Source organism: Apis cerana, linkage group LG1, assembly GCF_029169275.1.
Source record: "Apis cerana isolate GH-2021 linkage group LG1, AcerK_1.0, whole genome shotgun sequence".
Lineage (NCBI taxonomy): Eukaryota > Metazoa > Arthropoda > Insecta > Hymenoptera > Apidae > Apis > Apis cerana.
Window position 1 is genome coordinate 13933046 of NC_083852.1, and position 19326 is coordinate 13952371.

The 19326-nt window shown below is 32.2% G+C and overlaps 3 protein-coding genes and 1 long non-coding RNA gene across 21 annotated transcripts in view; 2 read left to right on the forward strand and 2 right to left on the reverse strand.

Moving 5' to 3' along the window:
- LOC108003484 (serine/threonine-protein kinase MARK2) overlaps positions 1–10350 on the reverse strand; it is a 54617-nt gene extending 44267 nt beyond the window's left edge. For 5 of the 14 annotated variants that reach the window (XM_062074816.1, XM_062074823.1, XM_062074802.1 and 2 more), the window contains exons 1-2: positions 10198–10350; positions 5254–5396 (exon numbers count right to left, since the gene is read on the reverse strand). In XM_062074816.1, the coding sequence (XP_061930800.1) occupies positions 5254–5328 (75 nt within the window). In that variant the 5' untranslated portion in view covers positions 5329–5396; positions 10198–10350. Of the gene's footprint in view, positions 1–5253; positions 5397–8837 lie in introns of all 14 variants that reach the window. The other 9 variants (XM_062074829.1, XM_062074797.1, XM_062074810.1 and 6 more) reach the window with 3 other exon arrangements.
- On the forward strand, positions 2546–4384 carry LOC133666110 (uncharacterized). The gene is made up of 2 exons (XR_009829776.1): positions 2546–3476; positions 3648–4384. It is a non-coding gene; the product is annotated as an uncharacterized LOC133666110 (long non-coding RNA).
- A 164-nt stretch (positions 10351–10514) lies between the features above and the next one.
- On the reverse strand, positions 10515–12112 carry LOC108003530 (macro domain-containing protein CT2219). Of its 5 annotated transcripts, none has more exons than XM_028669568.2 (6): positions 12006–12112; positions 11672–11798; positions 11239–11496; positions 11040–11156; positions 10774–10982; positions 10515–10701 (listed from the first exon to the last, which is right to left on the reverse strand). In XM_028669568.2, the coding sequence occupies exons 2-6, from the start codon at positions 11691–11693 to the stop codon at positions 10615–10617; spliced, it is 693 nt and encodes a 230-aa protein (XP_028525369.1). In that variant the 5' UTR covers positions 11694–11798; positions 12006–12112; the 3' UTR covers positions 10515–10614. The 5 variants fall into 5 exon arrangements, with proteins under 5 accessions (XP_028525369.1, XP_028525368.1, XP_061931071.1 ...); XM_028669567.2 differs by having other exon boundaries at positions 11869–12098; XM_062075087.1 differs by having other exon boundaries at positions 11064–11156; positions 11869–12077.
- Positions 12113–12787: 675 nt separating this feature from the next.
- Positions 12788–19196, forward strand: LOC108003528 (uncharacterized). Its single transcript, XM_017065810.3, has 7 exons — positions 12788–13209; positions 13830–13963; positions 14664–14849; positions 14937–15053; positions 15585–15672; positions 15754–15892; positions 16016–19196. Exons 1-7 carry the CDS (start codon positions 13167–13169, stop codon positions 16224–16226), a joined length of 918 nt encoding a protein of 305 aa, XP_016921299.1. The 5' UTR covers positions 12788–13166; the 3' UTR covers positions 16227–19196.
- Positions 19197–19326: the final 130 nt, after the last annotated feature.

Sequence of the window (19326 nt, forward strand, 5' to 3'; positions counted from 1 at the left end):
TATTTTTAAAATTAAAACCCACTATCAGTTTTATATATAGGAAAAAGTTAGTTTCTATGATATATTAATTTCTATATTTAATAATTATTACAATCAAAGAGGAATTAGCTTTTCTGTTCAATTTCATTAAAATGCAATTTGCGGAGAAGGAAAAAGGAAAAAAAAATATAATGGAAAACAATGACGAACATATTTGTTTGCTATCAAAAATTAGTATAAAGATCAAGCTCAAGAGAGTAGATGCAAAAAACATGCATAGTCGTGTTAAGTTAATTGCTTGACGTTGCTTTTGTTTCCTCTTCGATATTCGATTAATCTGCAAAAAAAATATGAAGTCTTGCCACTGTTAATCGCGATGCTTCAAGTGACACGAAATCGCATACAAACTATTTTCGAAGGTATTGTTCGTAGCTTTTGAGAAATCAACGATAAGCTTCGTTGATTGAGAAAAAACGCTCTTCTAGCATGATAATGCGATGAAGGTAAAATTTTTATTTTCAAAAGAAAATATGTTTGAATTCAACTTCTTTTAAATTTTAGTTCATCGATAAAGTTATTTTTTTCTTCTTCATCTTTTCATCAATTTTTATTTTAATTTAATTTTCTTTTAATTTTTTTACTTTTCTATATATATCTATTGGAACTTATTTAAATAAATATATATATATTTTTTTCTCGTGTATTCAATATATTAAAAATGTTAAAAAATGTGTCAAAAAATGATATAAAATATATTTAAAAAATTTTTGTCATAAATTGTTTATTTCAAAGCTTAAAATTTTTTTTGTAATTACATATAATATAATATTCGAAACTTTTTTTAACTTATGAATATATTATTAATAATTTTTTTACAAATATAAATACTTTATATTTTTATTAATCAATTTCGAAATCATTTTACATTTTTTTCTTTCATTACATTTGTTTCTAAGTTGAAATATTTCTTTTAATATTTTATATTTTATATTTTAAGAAAAAAATTAATTAAAAGTCACCAATCTGGTAAATATAGTGTCTGTTATATTATAAACATGAATTTGTTAAAAATTTTTTTAATTTGAAAAAATTTTTAAATTTTATTAAAATAATTCCCAAAATCGATTTGTAAAAATGTATTTATAAGTTGGAAACAACGCTTCCAATACTATATAATAATTGGAGAAAGTATCTGTTTTGTGATTCATCGTACATTCCTTTATGTCTTGAAATAAACAATTTATGGCAAAAATCTTCGAACATATTATTACTACTACTACTATTATTATTATCGTTATCATTAAATATATCATTAAATGTAAGGATAGAAAAGAAATATTTTTTCTTTCATCTTTTTTTCCTTTCTTTCTTTTTTTTTCTTGTCGAACAAAAACGATGTTTCACCTATAATATTCAATAAATATCAAACTCAACATTATATTTTGAATTCGGTTAAATTTTTTTCAACAACATATATATATATATACACATATACAAAATATTGATATAATCGTGTTATATTTTTGAAATATTATAGAGACTGAAGCAAATATATTAACAAAATGTCAGTTAAAGTCAAAATAGAGCACAATAATAATGAAACGAAAACAGAATGAATTTCTGTTTCGTTTCATTTAACAATTTTTAATTTATAACTTAATAAATAAATCTTAATCTATATTTTTTCATATCAAGTTTTGTATTTGTTTCAATTTTTAAAATTAATTCTCATAACGTGCCACGAATACACTTTTTATGTAATTTTCTTTTCTTTCAAAACTAATTTTCAAAATTTAAATTTTCGTTCGTTGTAATTTTGTAAATATGTATTAATATTAATATAAAATTTTATTGAAATATGTACGAGTTCCTGAAATTAACGTTGTGTCAACTATTTACATTTATTGTAAAAAAAAATATAACGAAATTGCGCATCGTGAATCAATCAGCAACGAAGATTTCGTTACGAAATGTTCAGTGATATACATATATTGCGTTGCTATACACTGTTTGGTGATCGTTCCGCAGTTATTCACCATCCGTAGGTGGAAATCGACATGAAAACAATTGACTCGACTCGAGATGGGGGAATGTAAAAGAATTGTGTATGAGTGAGGACAATAGATTCTCAATGAACGGTTGCACTGCCATTTATGGCGATCGCTGTCGTTCTTGACCAGCTAGCAGCTGTTTCATACTGTTTTATAGCTGTATCAAAGAAGATTCGCGTTCACAAATCGAATCGTGAAATTATAAATTATTTGATATGCATGAATAAAAATTAATAAAAACAGTAACATTATTTACATACATTTAATGAACAATATTATTTATCCCTATGTTTTCAAAACTATGGACATTCGAAATGAAATACTTATATCATAGATATTATAAATTCATTCGATACAATGAAGAAAAAATTAAGAAATGTCTCATCAAGTGCCCTTTTGTATCGTTTTCTTTCTTCTCCCGTTACATGAATTCGTGCAGAAAGGTAACGATCGCCATCTGGCGTTAGTTTTGCCAAGTGAATTTGAAACTCTATCGGTGCACTGTCTAGCTAGTAACCGTTCTCGTTTCATTCGTGTCTTTTAATTGTGCTATGTTTGAAGAGTTAGTTTGAAGATTATACTGCAAAGAAAGCTGGAAAATAATGCAGAAAACTAGAAACAAAAAATTGTCTGTGACGAATGAAAAATGAAGCGATGAAAAATAAATGAGCTTTGTAACGAATTCAAATTATTTAATTCAATGTAAGTGTTTATACGATTAATGTGATTCAATGTAAATATTATTAAAAATATAATAGTGAGGAGAAAGGCAACATAGAATAGTTGTGCAAAATTGTTAAAAACAAAAATATTTGTATCTAGTAGCAATGATAAATGTAGTTGAAGATGGAGGATGGATTGACCGAGTTCGAGGATAGAGCAATCAGGACAATACTTGAATTGAAGATAAATTTCCGTTTGACCATAAAAATTTTGCACCGTAGTTCATGATTTTCTTCTCTATTCATTTCTCACTACGCCCTTTTCTTCGATCTTCCCTGTTTCGTTATAATCAGACTCTTCGATAACGTTTGCTTGCATATGGGAAGAACAGATATTTTTTCAAAAAAACAAAAAAAAATTTAGATTATAAACGATGAAAGATTAAAATGGAGACAATACAAATCAAATCTCAATGACAAAATTAAGTAATTATAAAAAAATTGAATAATAATTTTTTTTTGCAAAAGGAAGAAAGGATCTGCATGTATGGTTCGCTATATGCATTATAATCTGCGACGAATTGGCGAAATGCCGTGAACTAGATTCATACTTAACGAATAATTATAAACGAATTCGTTTAAGATAGTGGCTAAACTTAGGCAACAGCTAGCGAGCACAAAGTTCGCGGTCAATCGAATTCAAGCAATTCAAGGTGAACCGATAACCCCGACATCAAGAACGAGGGCGTGTTAGTAATATATTTTCTTACCAACAAATCCACAGGTAATCATTTTCTATTCGCAATATTATATACATTTGATCGATTATTCCTTATAATCAATTCATTCGATTATACGAATTATTGGATTGACCGTATTATGATATTTCGAGAATAAGAACAATTGGATTTTTTAGTTCGTTTCTTCAATTAATATTTCACTTCTTGTTACATAGCATTCCCAGCTGATATTCAGCTCAACAAACAATTATCAACGCCAATGAATAAGCGTGTCGACGAAAAGAGAGCAATTCTGACGATTAGATGAAAAAGGAAAGATGAAAAGAAAGTAAGAAGGAGGAACGTCGCGCGAGTCGACTGGTATACTGCACACGCGATCTTTGTAAACGAATCAGCGCCCATACAATTCTGCCCAACGCGCTATCCGATTCTCGTTACAATTCGACCGACGAATTTATAATGCGAAACATTCTCGTCGAAACACCGTAGAACTAGATAAGTTTCATCAATTTGACGATTTTTCTTCTATCTCTCTTCTTCTCTTATCCTCTTTCAAAGGAAAAGGCATCTCATGTAAACTAATAAATAGAATTTTCTAATCAAATATATATATATATAAAATGATACTCTCGAGATGATACTCTCTCGAAAATTGCTAATTCAATATTTTTTTAATATGATGCAATGTATTTCCGATTAACTTTCTTTTTGATAATCATTTAATGAATAATTGGAAAGAGAAAATGAAAAAATTTGTATAGTAATAATAATATAGATACTAACCGAGTATACATCCTTGTATAGTTGGGATGGGAAAAATATAGAAATTTTCCAATCATCAAACATCGAATATTCGATGCACGTTCAACTACTTAATCAAATGATAAATAAATTATATTATCGAATATGTACAATTATTGACGAAGTGAATATAACGAGATATCAATTTAACTTATTCAAGTTCTATTAAACTATATGACGCATATGATATGAAAACTGGCAAGATGCAATTGATTCAAAAAATAAACTCGGCCACCGACCGACCACATTACCGAGAGAAAATTCGAAAGCAACCAATCGTGGAAACCTGTTCAGCCGAGTCATCGGGTATTGCACGATATCTCGATGCGCGAAACAGAATCCGACCTATTCGACCGAGTAAAAATCAAGTATTCGGGTAACGTTTGCAATTTCCGATTGAGTACAACATCGATTTCACGAATCTTCAATCGTAAGCGCGAAATATGTTTTCCTTCTTTTCTTACAATCAGACTCTCGATCTTTTTTTTTATCGATAAATATTACGTTAGTACTCTGCGGTACCCCGAACCGTTAATGAAACATGTCACGAAGCACCCTTGAATTACGCATCCGTCACAACAGAGCAACATAATCAAATACACACGATTACGTTCAGATCGTTACACTGACGGTAAACTAATTTTATTTTGACTCAATTTTTATTTTTAAACGATCATATTTTTTTTTCCTCTACTATTTTCTAACCGCAACTTCGATGCGAAGCTTCAAACAAAATAATTCTGTTTTGCGGACACCGCAAATGCAAATCTTTTTCTGAACGTAATCATTCAACCTTCAACCATACCCTTAACACTTTTGCGTGACAAGGCACATTATCGATCGATGAAATAGCGATCGTGTTCTTTCTTCTATTGTGGTTCGAAATGGAACGTGCACGAGATACAAAATCGCGCATTCGTAACATTTTTAAAAACACGATGAGCCATTTCATCTTCGAGAGAACAGTTACGATTACATGAGTTTAATGGGTTTTGTTTTCCCATAAATTTTCGTACTTACTTTGGAGTTTGTGACGTGGTCGGCCGGCACTGATTCTGGAACAGTTTGCAAAGTGCTCCGCATACTAGCGGACATTGTAGGCCAGCCAGTTTTACTGCCTCAAACCCTCCAACGCTTCGACGATGCACCCTCTCCCCTTACGCCTGAAACAGAATATTTATGCAATTTGATTAAAATCTTTTTTTTTCGGAGATAAATTCGAAATGCTTCAATGACTTGCGAAAATATATCTCCTTTTTTGAAAGATGAGCAAAAGTACGGCTATTTTCGCAACGAACGACGGACTGACATGAGCGATAACATTGCGCATCTGGCTCATAGACGATCATTAAACTGCTCTATAATAGTAACTCGGTCGGCCGAGCGTGGTCGCGATTCTAACGCACCTTCTCCGTTGTGGTGCGTGAATCTTCACCGTGAATCCATGACGCGTGAATGGTATGCAATCCGGCAAACAAACGCGAAAATCTTTTCCATTCCATTGAAAACGTGACGTTTACCGTCGATAATAATAGTGATCGTAACGTATAGATAGAAAATGTTCTTTCGACTTGTTTCGCTACAATTACGTTTCAGTCTATCAGTTATGCATCAATTTTGCATAAACATCGTTTTATGTTGATCTTCGGAGTGGGATACAAATTCGATATTTTGTGATCTGACACGAATGAGGACGCTGTTGCATTAAATCACCTATAGAAATATGTACAGGTAGGCGAAAGTGAATTATACCTTGTTTCTAGAAACATCTGGCCAATTTCGTCTTTCGCTTTTCTAATTCATAGCAAAAGTTTATTATCGCATACAGTCTCGTGTAATCAGAGCGAACGAGATGTCGGAAAATACGAAAATCGCGTGTGTCGTGTGTAAATGCATCGAGTCAGGGAAAGCGGCGTTTTAAACAGTAAAGAGAAAACATTACATTCGCTGCGCTTTTGCACCTATTTCGAATAAACGATACTACGCACGAATCGCTTAATCACACAATTCATCCATGTTTCTTGGAAAAAAAAAAACATATAGTGACATTATAGCTTCGATTTCTAGGAAAAGATGAAAGAAATAATAAATGTCTCAATTTCAATGCGTATTTATTCGTTCAAGTGCTCCAATGTAAATTCTTCGAGTGGAATAAAATTGGCGAAAGTTGTCCCTCAGCACCAAGATTATTAATTCATTTAAAGTATTATTTTTGTTACATGACGATACAAATCAATTCGTAAAACCAATTGATCAATGTTTGGTTCGTTCAAATAATCAAGGAACAAGATTATAAAAAAAGATGCTGCCTGCCTTGGAATTGATCAATGCGCGACTATAAAGTTTTCATAACATCGCTACAAACATTAAGCGAGAATATTTTTGTTTTTATTGTCACATTTTTGTTTTTAATCAATCACTTTATGAGATAAAAACATAGATCAATATTATTATAAATAGGGAAAAATAGATATTATTATAACAAAGAGAAATTTGGCTTTTTTTAAGAAAAAAATCGGAATGTGTTAAATTCTTTATGATTATCAAGATCGTTTCAATTATATATAAGTTAAAAAATGGTTTTCATTAACAGTGAGATTCTTAATGAAGATGAGACAAGTGTTTTGAATATACTTTTAATATTTAGTCAACACCTGTAAGATATTTCAAATTAATAATAGAATCATTGAAAGTGAATGCAAATTATTTGAAGAAACTGAAAGAAACTTCAATTGGAAATTTCGTGGTGGAAAATAAACGCGTGCGTTTATGTTGAACTATTTGAATCGATTATAAAATATGCGCGCGATATTTGTAAATATCTATGGCTGTGACGGAAATCACACAATGCGCTAAACTTATTCAACGAAAAAAGAGTAAAGCCAAGAAAAATATTGATAATCGAAAATATATAGATTGTACGAAGCGTTAAGCGAAATTGGATTTTAGATTTTAAACCATATAACTATAAGTCGAATCACGCACATAAAACCTGAATCGTCAAACTACTTTGAAACTTCTTAAACCAACCGCCGCTCCCTCTATAATCGTTACATATAATCGCTTTTATTTCGAAAATTTAATTATTCTATTTCGGCTTTGTAATTCGACGAAATTACGAAAAAAGTTTCTCTCTTCTTTTGTTTTGCTTTGTTTTGCTTTTCCATTGATTGTGCCACGGATCAAGACTATTACATAAACGTATGAAGCAGGGTTCCATAATGTAATCCAAGAATAAATCGTTGGCTAACGTGTAATAACTAACACTCATATCCCCCTTCCCTTTTATCTATTACTATCCATCCCTATTTGCGGACTGGTTTATTAAAGACATGTTTGTTGTATAGTTCTTTCGAATCGAGCATAACTTGTGAAATCTAGAAAAGAACAGCAAATATAAAATGTGACACTAAGTCATGTAATCTATGATGATAATAACGATGAACATATGTATTTGGCAATCGGTAATACTTAATTAATATATATATATATATAATCATATATATATATACATATATATATATATCATGAACACGGAAAGAAAATTGGAACACGAATAACAACAAAATGCCAAGTTTTCACATATCAAGCGTGTTTGTTTCTTACGAAACAGAGCAATCGTTCAAAGAACAATGCTCAAAGTTAACATAAACGATGAATATCTTGATTATCGTGAACATGATCGTGAAAGTACAAAGGGATTGTTGGAAATGATCAATATTTGCAATATCATTCGAACGAATTGCGTAAAGTTCTACGAGTGATGTCCAATCGAATCGATTATTATTGCTGCAATATTAACTTTTCATACTCTTGAATCAAAGTATCAAAAAATCAATTCTTTCAAAATAAATAAATAAAATCAGAATATAGAGAAAAAATTGCAACGAAAAAATATGTTTGAAGAAAGGAAAGAATAATAGTTTAATAACATAGAGGATAGAAACATAAAGAAACATTATTTATGACTATCAATCGATCAATAAGCGGATGTTATAATAGTAATTCTTTATACATTTAAATTAAGAAAAATTTGATTGAAAAATGCAATTAATTTACAATGAAAAGAATAAAGAAAAATTTATAGATAGAAAAAAATAAAAATATTTTAATTAGAAAAAAAATTTGATATCCATAGTCCGAAAATGATCTTGATCACACGTAAATATTAGCAAACGATATGATTGTCATACGCATTGTTTCGATGAGTGAATGTCGATCCCTCGTTTTTTACAGCCATATCGGTTTCGCGTACGTTGGTCGGTGTTGAACATGCCACGAAATATATACGCTACTTTGTTCATTGTATATATGTATATAGCTTGGATAGCGGGGCGATACGTCAACGAGAAACGCGCTCCCCAACTAGCCTCGAGGTGTGCTCGTGACAGAGAATGAGTAAAATGTGGGGTTAGGTCTAGTGAGCGAAATTAACGATGAAAATTTAATGAATAGTTGAAGAGAAATTTTTTATGAGCTTTGATTCAAATAAAAAAATAGCAAAAAGAAAAAATGAAAGAAAAAAATGAGCAAAATAAATAAATTCTCGTGACATGCTTCGTAGACAACTTCTTCCATTCGAGTCTGACTTTTTCGATACTTACCATCCTTACACGAATGTACACACAAACGAGCGATCGTATATGGCCATAGTGCGCGCGAGCGCAATTACATACGGCACGGCACATAGACGCGACACACGCGCATGCATACACGCCAGTCATACGAACGAAACCCACACCCACTTGTATTGCTAGCTAGGACGCAACACGTTCTGGGATCACTAGTCCGTTAAAATACGTACACGTCGAGATGCATATACACGCGTACGAGTACGAAAGCAGCACGCGTTTATCTAAGGTAAAAGTCTCGGCGTTGAAGTTGAGGTGCTTGACGAGGACAGCGGTGGAAGCGGTGGCGGTGACGGCGGCGGTGGTAGCAGCACCAGCGACAGTAGCAGCACCAGCGATTCAAGCTTCGTCTGCCACATGCAACGAGTCTCCGATCCGAAATCGGTGGCGAATACGGAAAGTACACTCGAAAAACGGTGATGATCGGATACCTCGGAGGTCACACATCGGTGATTGCGTTTAAAGTTGTGAATGCGCGCGATAGCTTGCTATTTTTCTTTCTCTTCGCTTCCCATTTCTTCTTTTCTTTTCTTTTTGCTTTTTTTCCCTTGCCTTCCCTTCCCGTCCCTTCCCTTCTCTTCTCAACCCTTTTCTTCTCTTCTCTTTGCGACTATTCTATTCTTTCCTCTCTACACGACGTTCCCTCTCGTTTACTCTTTCTATTATACTGTCTTTCCTATCTATCTCTCACTCTTTCACTCTCTATCCCACTCGTGTGCACGTATACTCTTTCACTCTAGTGCCTGCTCTTTCTCTCTATTTCAATCGCTCCTTCTCTGTCGCTCTCTTTGGATGTCCGTCAGTAACCTAGAAAGCGGTAGCGGCGGCCATTCAGGATTACGGGACTCCGTCCGTACGTCCGCCTTGTCCGAGCGATCGAGTAAGAGGATACGTTACCGACATATAACCTATGTTCCGTTTCTATCATGAAATCCTAATATTTTAGTCCCGTTTTAACTGTTTGGAGCAAGCCGACGAATCTGATAATTTTCACGCCGCGAACGCGCATACGCACATATTTCGAGATTCGACGACGCGACGATATTGCTTTATTAACGACAAGATGATGAAAACGCAATCCGAATGGTATTAATCGATCTTAAAATTCTAAAAACTGTCCACAGAAATGACACTGTACTCCTTGAATGCAAGCACTACTCACTAGCCGCGATCTTCGTTGAGAGAACGCACCTTCGCCACGACAGATCGGCAAGAGCACTACGAAGCTATGGGTGTGCTTCTTTTGCTAGTGTTCTCACGTTTCGATCGACGCGATAAAAACCAAAACCGAATGATCCTTTAATTGAACGGCTTCAATACAAGAGATATTTACCCATTTGTGACAGATTTTCCGTACGAGACGCACCACATTAACGACCGTCCCCCACCTATTACCACATACAGACATTACCACACTTTGATTTTTCAAGATGGCGACGTACCGTCGTCGGGTCGAAACACGATGCGGATGAGCTCTAAAGTTGCAGCGCTGCGATCGCGTTAATCACCGACGCTTCGCGACAACGAACGATACGTTTACCCGCGAACTTTTGAATCACTTATACTTATAATCTTTGAAATACCGGATAACCGATTTTCCAACACGTTTTGAATAGAGGAGATGTCTAGGAAAAATATATTACTTTGATATTTTTCTATGAATATTATTCGATGTGTATACTGATACAGTTTCACTCTGTTTGTTTCGAGTTTAATCTCAAAACATGGGATACTTCTGTTAGAGAGTAATCTAATCAATAGCAAAATATTTTTGTAACAATTCTTCGTATATATCTTTGTCGGTTTTCAAAAATAGGCAAAAAATTATTCTATCCACCTGTAATTTGAAAAATATATCAATATCTTAATATATCAATGCATATTATATTTTATTAACATAAAATCTTACAGCGTTTTTGTTCTCTGTTAGGAACTTCTTGACTGTCAATAAAGCCACTTTAGCTGCTGGTCTTTGTGGATATCCATAAATTCCTGTTGATATACAAGGGAAAGCAATTGTGCGCAATTGATTTTCTCTAGCAACGATTAAACTGTTTTCATAACATTCCTTTAATTTTTCTGGTTTTTCCCCTTGTGGACCAACAGTATGAATCACATCTAAAATATTATACTTACATAACTAGTATTCTCTTTACTATATTAGAATATACTAACACTTTGCTGGCAACATATAACCACCGGTTATTTTAGCTTCACCGACATGACATCCACCTAAAGTAGCACATTCTTTTTTCAAATTAGGTCCAGCAGCTTTGTGTATAGCTCCATCAACTATAGAATAATTAAATATTTTTTTAACATGTTGCTCGTATCTTTATTTCAATTCTTAATTGTAAAAAATGATTTAATATACCTCCACCGCCGCCAAGAAGACTCGAGTTTGCTGCATTGACGATCGCATCTATTTCAAGAGATGTAATATCTCCTTGCCATATCGAAATTTTATTAGCCATTTCTTCGTTGATCTTTTCAATTTTTTCGAGATCAATCATATTTATATTTGTTTTATTTTTATTCCAGTATTGGAACCATGTTGGTATTTCGTCTATCGTGTTTATAATTCCCTTATAGTATTTCCTTTTTTCTTCTGGCGGCATGTTCAAGAATTTCTCTGTTTAACACAGATAATAATAATCAATGATATTTCATGACATTTTCCTTTATATATATATTGTTTCATATTTGATATTTTGAGATGACGTAACTTATATTCAATTGCAATAAACAATCAAAACGATCAACATTTACATAACTACCAAAATAAACAAAATGATCGTATGTCTTACGTTTTTCAATTTCGAACGACATTCTTGATTGAGGTTTAGCAAATGTAACAAAATTCTTTCCAATCAAGAAATTCTGAATGGTCGATCGAACTACGGCGATAACTGCAAAACGATCGGCGATGTTCGCCTGTAAATCAGAAATAATTTTCTTCTCACTACGCAATTCACTTAGCCCTTGATATTCCTTCGACCCTTACTCTGAGAGTCAACATAGTCCCCCACTCGAAAAATGCGTTAATGATTTTTTTCAACCATGAATTTGTACCTCCACGAATGAAGAATTCAGTTAAAATTTAAATTTTTTCACCTTTAAAAGGAACTCGAGCTTACTCACAGTGAAAACTATCTTGTTTTGCCCCTATCTCTGAGTTGAGATCGTGACCGATGGAAACATAGAAACGAATCGTTGTTGTTGCATTGAAACATGCATATAGACATCTGGTGGAGGATAATGCAAACAGATAAGTATTTTCGCGATATAAGTACGCCATCTGTTTCGAGAATCGAATATTGTATTTAAATTTAAGTGTAAATATGCAAAATTCAACTTTTGACATTTTAGCTTTATTCAATAAATTTTTTCTTAGAATCTCTCAACTTCTAATATTACGTTATTTTGAATAAATATTATGAATATCATTAAGAAAAAGTAATTAACAATAGAATACAAAATAATTGAAGAAAATGCGTAAATGATTTTACAATAGATATAAGGGATATTTATGTTATGTGAAATGTCATGGACTTAGTTGAATATTACAAAAGTAATAATGAAATATTATTTATATATTAATTCGATTTTTTTTTAACAATAATATGGTTTATATGTATCAAGTTAATCTAAATAAAATTGCTTTGTTATATGATTTTATTTTATTTAAGTAACATTTAAAACAAAAATTTTTATTAGAAAAATAATTAATCACCAATATTCTTTCAGTTTCCATTATAAAGATAATTATAACTATTATAACTTCTTTTTCTCCTATATATTGCAAATAAAACGGAATATTTTACTTTTCTTTTTATATAAATATTATTTTTGATTTGATTTAACAACTTTAAACATAAATGCGATTTATCTTTACAATTACATTCAATATATAGATAAATATGGTATAGATCATAATCGAGAAGTTTAGTTAAAACGCGTATATAATAATGAACGTCGATATCGAGCCGATGTGAACTTTAACGCCAACGCCAACGTCGACGTCAACATCGACGCCGACGCTTAATATCTCCAACAACGCCACCGTGAAGAGAACCATTGAACGAATTTTATTCTTATGCTTTTCTACGTTTACATGTATAGAGAAAGGCTTCGCAGCGCATGCTGAAAGCTACAATTATCGATCCATTCGCGCCTGAGCTTTCGCATTCAGTTCACAAGCTTTACGTACGTTGTTCAAGTGAAATCGTCTTGCGTGCTATATAATCAGACCAAATCAAGTATTTATTTAATATTTATTACCGAATTTGTTGGCTATAAAGGATGCCACGCCGTATGGATAACACTAAAACAATATTTATATTCTGTGAGTTTTCTCAATTAGCTTGCTGTTAATATTGTTAATTTGCAACGAGATAATAGTGTATTTAATCTCTTTGCAATGAAGAATTTTGAAGATTAAACTCGATTATTTTTACATTGTTTTGAATTTCGTCTTATGTTATAAAATGATACACTAGACTTTTAATTGACTTTAGTAGACTTTTAGTTGAACAATTAAAGTTTGAGAGTTCATATATTATATTTCAAATCTATTAATTAAATTTCGCTAAAATTTTTTCGATTTAAAATTTCTTCGATCACAATCGTATCATCGTTTCTATTGTCATGATATCATCATACCAATTAATACTGATCTTTATATTAAGACAATTAAATTGCATCATCATCTTGAATAAATATAAAAGACACAATGAAAGAATTTAGAAACATTTTACAACATTATTATTAAATCGTTTAACCAATATGTTGCATCATTTCTACGAGATATTTTTTTCTAAAGTTAATCACCCCGATCTTTTATCAGAGAAATGAAAAACTCTTAATGGAAAAGTTATCGACGCGCGCACTCTTTTGACGAATAGTAATTACAAAAAATGATCAAGAAACCTACCTTATTTTCTAATAAACGATTTTTTTCTTCAGGGTGTGTCTTGAATACGGCGTTCAGCGTGCCTAATTCGTCGATACCACAAAAATTAGATGATCAACCATATACGACACGTCGAACGCCAAAAGTTGTCATCGATTTGCCTGTATCCAAATCCAAACAATCTCTGGTAAGAATATCATCTTGAAACGTGAACGATTCTTAATTTTATTAATGATATAATAAAACTTGTTCCTTTTATAATATTTTGATAAATGCATATTTCGATATAATGAATGCGTGTATTTAGTTCCAGCGATTCCTTTGAAATTGATACCTATATCTGAATAATTATTTAAATGAATTCTTAATACTAATTGCTTTGCCGTGGGAACGTAATATCAGGTTTATCGTTGAACAAAATTATATCTCAATGGAAAAATTGATCTAAACTCTTTTTAGCATTCCTTGAGATTATACTAATACACTATATATATGAATATTGCATTTTTTAAAATTTATTCGCACTTATTTTTTTGATCGAGTAAAAGTATCGATTAGATGTAGATGCAAATTCAATCTGATAACTTTATCTTGTTATATCTTTTAGATTTCATTTTGTTTCCACAGAATTGTATATGCTATATATTTTATGTATTCTAATCATAACAACATATATATATGTAACAATATATATGTTTTATACATTAAAGAGTATATGATAATATTTATATATATGATATGATAATGGTTTTAAATAACGAAACACAAATCTTTATTAAAATGAAAGGAAATTTAATCGTTCATGTTTATCGAAAGAATGTAAATTTGATTAAAATAAATATTTATCACATTTCAAACAATAACTTTAAAGTTGATTTATTTTAAAGTCGGCGGTAAATTTCGAACTGAAGAGTACTACAACGATGTCTTTGGAATCATCAACGACACATAGGTCATTTTCCACGGAGCAACCTTTGTATCGTTTGGATCGCAGTAATGGACAAGCTTGTATTCTCTTACAAGTAGATGCTCTGATTACGGTGAAATATCGAACAAAATTCGGAGATGATGAAGTAAGATTTTATTGTCTTGAGTAATACATAATAGTATATATAAATAAATATAAAAATGAGAAAACTATTTAATGTTATTTCTTTTAGGAAGTGAGTATTTACGTTCCAAATGATGCCACTGTGACCGGCAATTGTGATAACGAAAATACAGTGACGATGTCACTTAAATGGAAAGCATTCTTATTATCATGGAGCTTCGCAAAGGTAATCATATCAAATTTGGATTTTTTTTTATTTTCATAAAATTCCGTGATTATTATTTTTAAATTTGTTCAATTATTTCTAACAGTTTCGTATAATTTGTATGTTCGTTGAATAATTTTTCTTTGTTAAATTTTTTAAATTATTTAAACTAGAAATATATTATTTAAGAAGAGTTCTTGGGATGATGAATTGATAAGAATAATTTGCATGGACACGCAACTATAATTTTCTTTTCATATGCTATTAGCTAAACAGTTCATTCATAGAAACGACCCGGGTCACGAATATTACGTTATCATAAAAGCTCTCTCTCTCTCTTTCTGTTTCTTTCGTATAAATCGATACGATGACAAGCCCTTTTTTCCCTTCCGTTCATTTACGGATATATAGACATTTCACTTCCTTTATGTGCGACAATTTTCTATCCTCTTCTAAATCGATCGGCGTATCATCGATCGAAATTGTTTCAATCTTTGGATTCCAATCAATTTGGAAATAATTGTGAATTAATAAAAGAAAACTATTTTTCAGACACCTGGTGGCGAACGATGGTACGTTGAGAAAATCGAACTTACATATAACTCGAGTGATCGGCATTTCGAACATATCGATCAACCAAGTAAGTCGAACTGGATAGTGGTCTCATCGCGCAGAATATTCTTTTCGCTGATGTTATAATTTTAATCTGTTTTTGTACAAGATAAGACAATAAGGTTGAGCACTGGACAAAAGCATAGCTCCATGTTGTTCCCGACACCAGTTGGAAAATCGTACGCTTGCAATGGTGAGACAGAAATTCCATTGACAGATGGGAAAAATCACGCCAAATTGCTCCTCAGGTATTAAATTCGATTAATTTCTCATCTATGATATTAATTAAGGAAATATATTATGTATATAATTATGTAAAAATTAAGCTTCCTATAGTTGATATCCATGGATGAATTTGTTTGAAATTTCAGAGATATGAAACTGCAACCGTTTAAATTCAAGAATAACGAATTTGCAGCGGAATTCTCGTGTACGTCATTAAGCGCACGAGGATTTAGGGACGAAACCGCGCCTGTTGCGGTTGGCTCGACTTTGGCTGCTGCCGTTCTACTTACTATTGCCGGTTACGCGGCCTATCGTTATTTCAAAGTGAAGAAAGTCAAGTATGATACTATGGAATAAGGGCTCTTTGGAAACGCTGCCTAAGACGATGTTATTTAAAAGACGACCAATCTTTTCTACGAGATCCTTTTCTCTAGTTGCGTAGTCGTCGTCGTCGTCGTCGTCGTCGTCGTGATACAACGGTATTTTGCTCGACTGATCGACAACGTCATCGGTATAAGCGTTCATTCTTGAATTTCATAGAATGTTCGCGTTTAGTTTACTCGCGTCGAGTTATCCGACTGAAACAAGGAACAAGAAGATTAGGCAACAATAGAAAAAAAAACTTTTATCGAAGAAATATCGTTTCCTTCTAATTACCCGATTCTCTAACAATCGTAAAATTTTATCGAATTGTTTGGTTCGAAGCTAATATTGATCGTAAAACAAAGCGTAGGCGTATCGTGTCAAATAGAATTTCCTCGGTTTTAAATTCTTAGTTTCTTTATTTTTAGATCGGTATTAAATTCTTCTTTGAAAAATTTTCTGATTGCAAAAGAATCGATTAAAATGGATTAAAACAATTGTACAACAACTATATCGCGTATTTCGAATAAATATTGCAAAATACGTGTTCGTGTTAAATTCGTGTTTGCAAGCTCCGATGGTTGTATCGATAAATATCGAATACTAATCCACTATTACTATATAGATATAATTATATAATTTAACATTATTTAAGAGAACAACTCAGAGGATAAAACTTTATTATAAGACAGCTTGCTTCCCGTTTGCGTTTATTTCACGCCTCGTATTTTGCAATCGCGACGTGAAAAATATCGTTTTAGCATAATTATATAGGTCGAAAGAAATTAATCCTATCTATGTTATGATATATATATCCGAATTGGTGCAATTTTCGATAATTTGCTAAATCTTGATATACGTATATCTTGTTTCGATTATGATTGTGAAATTACACCGAACCTTCGACGATATCTTTGGAACCTTAAGAAAAGCAAGCCCTAATTGGCAGCTGATAATGAGATTCGTTAAAGAAACGAATAATAGATGTGCGTGGTTTTCATCACAGAAACACCCCATCTTTTGACATCGGTCACGTGGTTCTAGTTTAAGATTTGATAATTTACTCTGATTTTAAATGTATATAGTATCTACACATACGACGTTACCGTAAACGTCTAAAATTGCAAATAAGAAGACTCAAATATTACATTTACTTTTACATTTACGATTGAATTAATTATAAACGCTATTAGATTAGAAAATTGTTTTCACTGTTTGTTTTACTTCGAGCGAACGAGGTGAACAAAAAAAACGGTGAGACAAAAAAATTGATATAATTTATAAATCATGATTCGAGGTGTCGTACCTGCATTTTACATGCACAAAATTATCGCTAGAATAGGTCATTTCATTTATTATCTTCTAATTCTCGATGTAACATATCATGTAAATATTTTAGGACGCGGTCGATAAAGCTTGTCATAAAACTACTTCATTCCTTAGAAAAAAAGTTTTTTTTTTCCAAATATCCATTGTTTACTTCCTTTTTTATCCTACTCGTTTTCAGTTTTTCTTCTTTTCTTCTTTTCCTATTTTGTTCTTCAAACGAAATCATGCCTCGATTAATGCGAGCTTTCACGACCGTGCCGTGTTTTTAAATATATACCTTTAAAATATTGCGAATTCGTTACTCTCTAGCCAATGGATAGTCCATTGTCGTGAACATATCTTGACGCGTAAACTTATTAAACCCTGAGATGATCGAGCAAAAAAATCGAAGATTTATTGCCTCTTTGGAGCAGAATGGAATAAAATAAGGGAGAATCTTATTCGGTCTTCAATTACTATTGCAAAAGTTTCGAAGGTACGAAAGGAAAAGCGTACATCTAAAGAGGCAACAGGAAGAAAATATATCGAATCGAACGGTCGGTTGACGAATGATGACGTATTAAACGTAATCTGCACGCGAGCGTATATGTTTACGCGTGTTCGGCAGGAATAAACTTACAATTAGAGATATGTGCGTAACACGAACCTCTGTCTTCCAAACGTGTATTAAAGTTGAACTTTCGTGTGTATTATGTATACGTATATGTATACATATTTAACTACGTGTACATTTATACAATACACATGTATTGCACATATGCGTATATTTATGAATATGTATACACTCATATGCTATGTACACGAACACACACACACACATACACACACACATACACGCATACACACACATATATACACAATATTTAATATATTTGGAGAACGAGAGAGAGAGAGTGGGGAAAAGAGAGAAAGAGAGAGAAAGAAAGAATGATATTATGGATATCGTATGTCTCACTTCCGTAACAAAATCGACATGATCGCACTTGATTCACGATGTTACGTCGGCAGAATAAAGGAATGTGTGTTTCTTTTTTCGCGCGGTTCGAATAATTCGGAAGACGTGAATCTAGCAAATCTAGTATACTCTTTACAGAGTGATGTGATGTTCACGTTTGAATTTTTCAAGATACTACAATAAACTAATTTAGGATCCGTCGGTATGCAAAACTATGGTTTAGGTGTAATTATAAAAATGTATTTTTGTGCTAAAGTAAATCTTATTATAAATATTATTCATAGCTATAGCTCGATTGATCGAAGATAACACGATGTGACTTTCAATGTTTCCCGTTACAAGGCGTTTTAACAGCGAAGCGATGCCAGGTAAAAGTGAAATGCGAGCGAAAGTAAAAGATTTATACGAAGGAAAGAGATCGTGGGGTGGGAGATATAACGAGAATACGATGTAAAAAGCGCGAAGCCGCGACAGCTTCGAGAATGGAACATCGATAAATAAATAATGAGGATAACATCACGAGAATCATATAGTTCGACCTATTTCTGCAATTTTGAATCTGATAAGAATCAACGTGACGCGAGATATAATTCACAAAGACGAAATACATATGTACTTATATCGATAAAGCGTGTTGAATAAAATTGTATCATATCGATAAAATAAAGGCTGTTATACAAGTTTGTTTGCGATCGATTAATCCCTTAAGCAGTTATTTTGTATTTGAACATATCATGAGCGCAATAATAAATAGAATGGAAATAACGGATATATTAGCATCAGAAAAATCCTTATTCGTATAATCAATGT

What these genes read in the sequence shown, in the direction of transcription:
- LOC108003530 (XM_028669567.2), bottom strand. An exon ending in TCTTCTTGGCGGCGGTGGAG is followed by an intron (nt 11,157 to 11,238) that starts GTATATTAAATC and finishes ATTATTCTATAG; the next exon opens with TTGATGGAGCTATACACAAA. An exon ending in TAACAGAGAACAAAAACGCT is followed by an intron (nt 10,702 to 10,773) that starts GTAAGATTTTAT and finishes TTCAAATTACAG; the next exon opens with GTGGATAGAATAATTTTTTG.
- LOC108003528 (XM_017065810.3), top strand. Translation starts at nt 13,167, where the DNA reads ATGCCACGCCGTATGGATAACACTAAAACAATATTTATATTCT. An exon ending in TAAAACAATATTTATATTCT is followed by an intron (nt 13,210 to 13,829) that starts GTGAGTTTTCTC and finishes TTTTTTCTTCAG; the next exon opens with GGTGTGTCTTGAATACGGCG. An exon ending in CAAAATTCGGAGATGATGAA is followed by an intron (nt 14,850 to 14,936) that starts GTAAGATTTTAT and finishes TATTTCTTTTAG; the next exon opens with GAAGTGAGTATTTACGTTCC.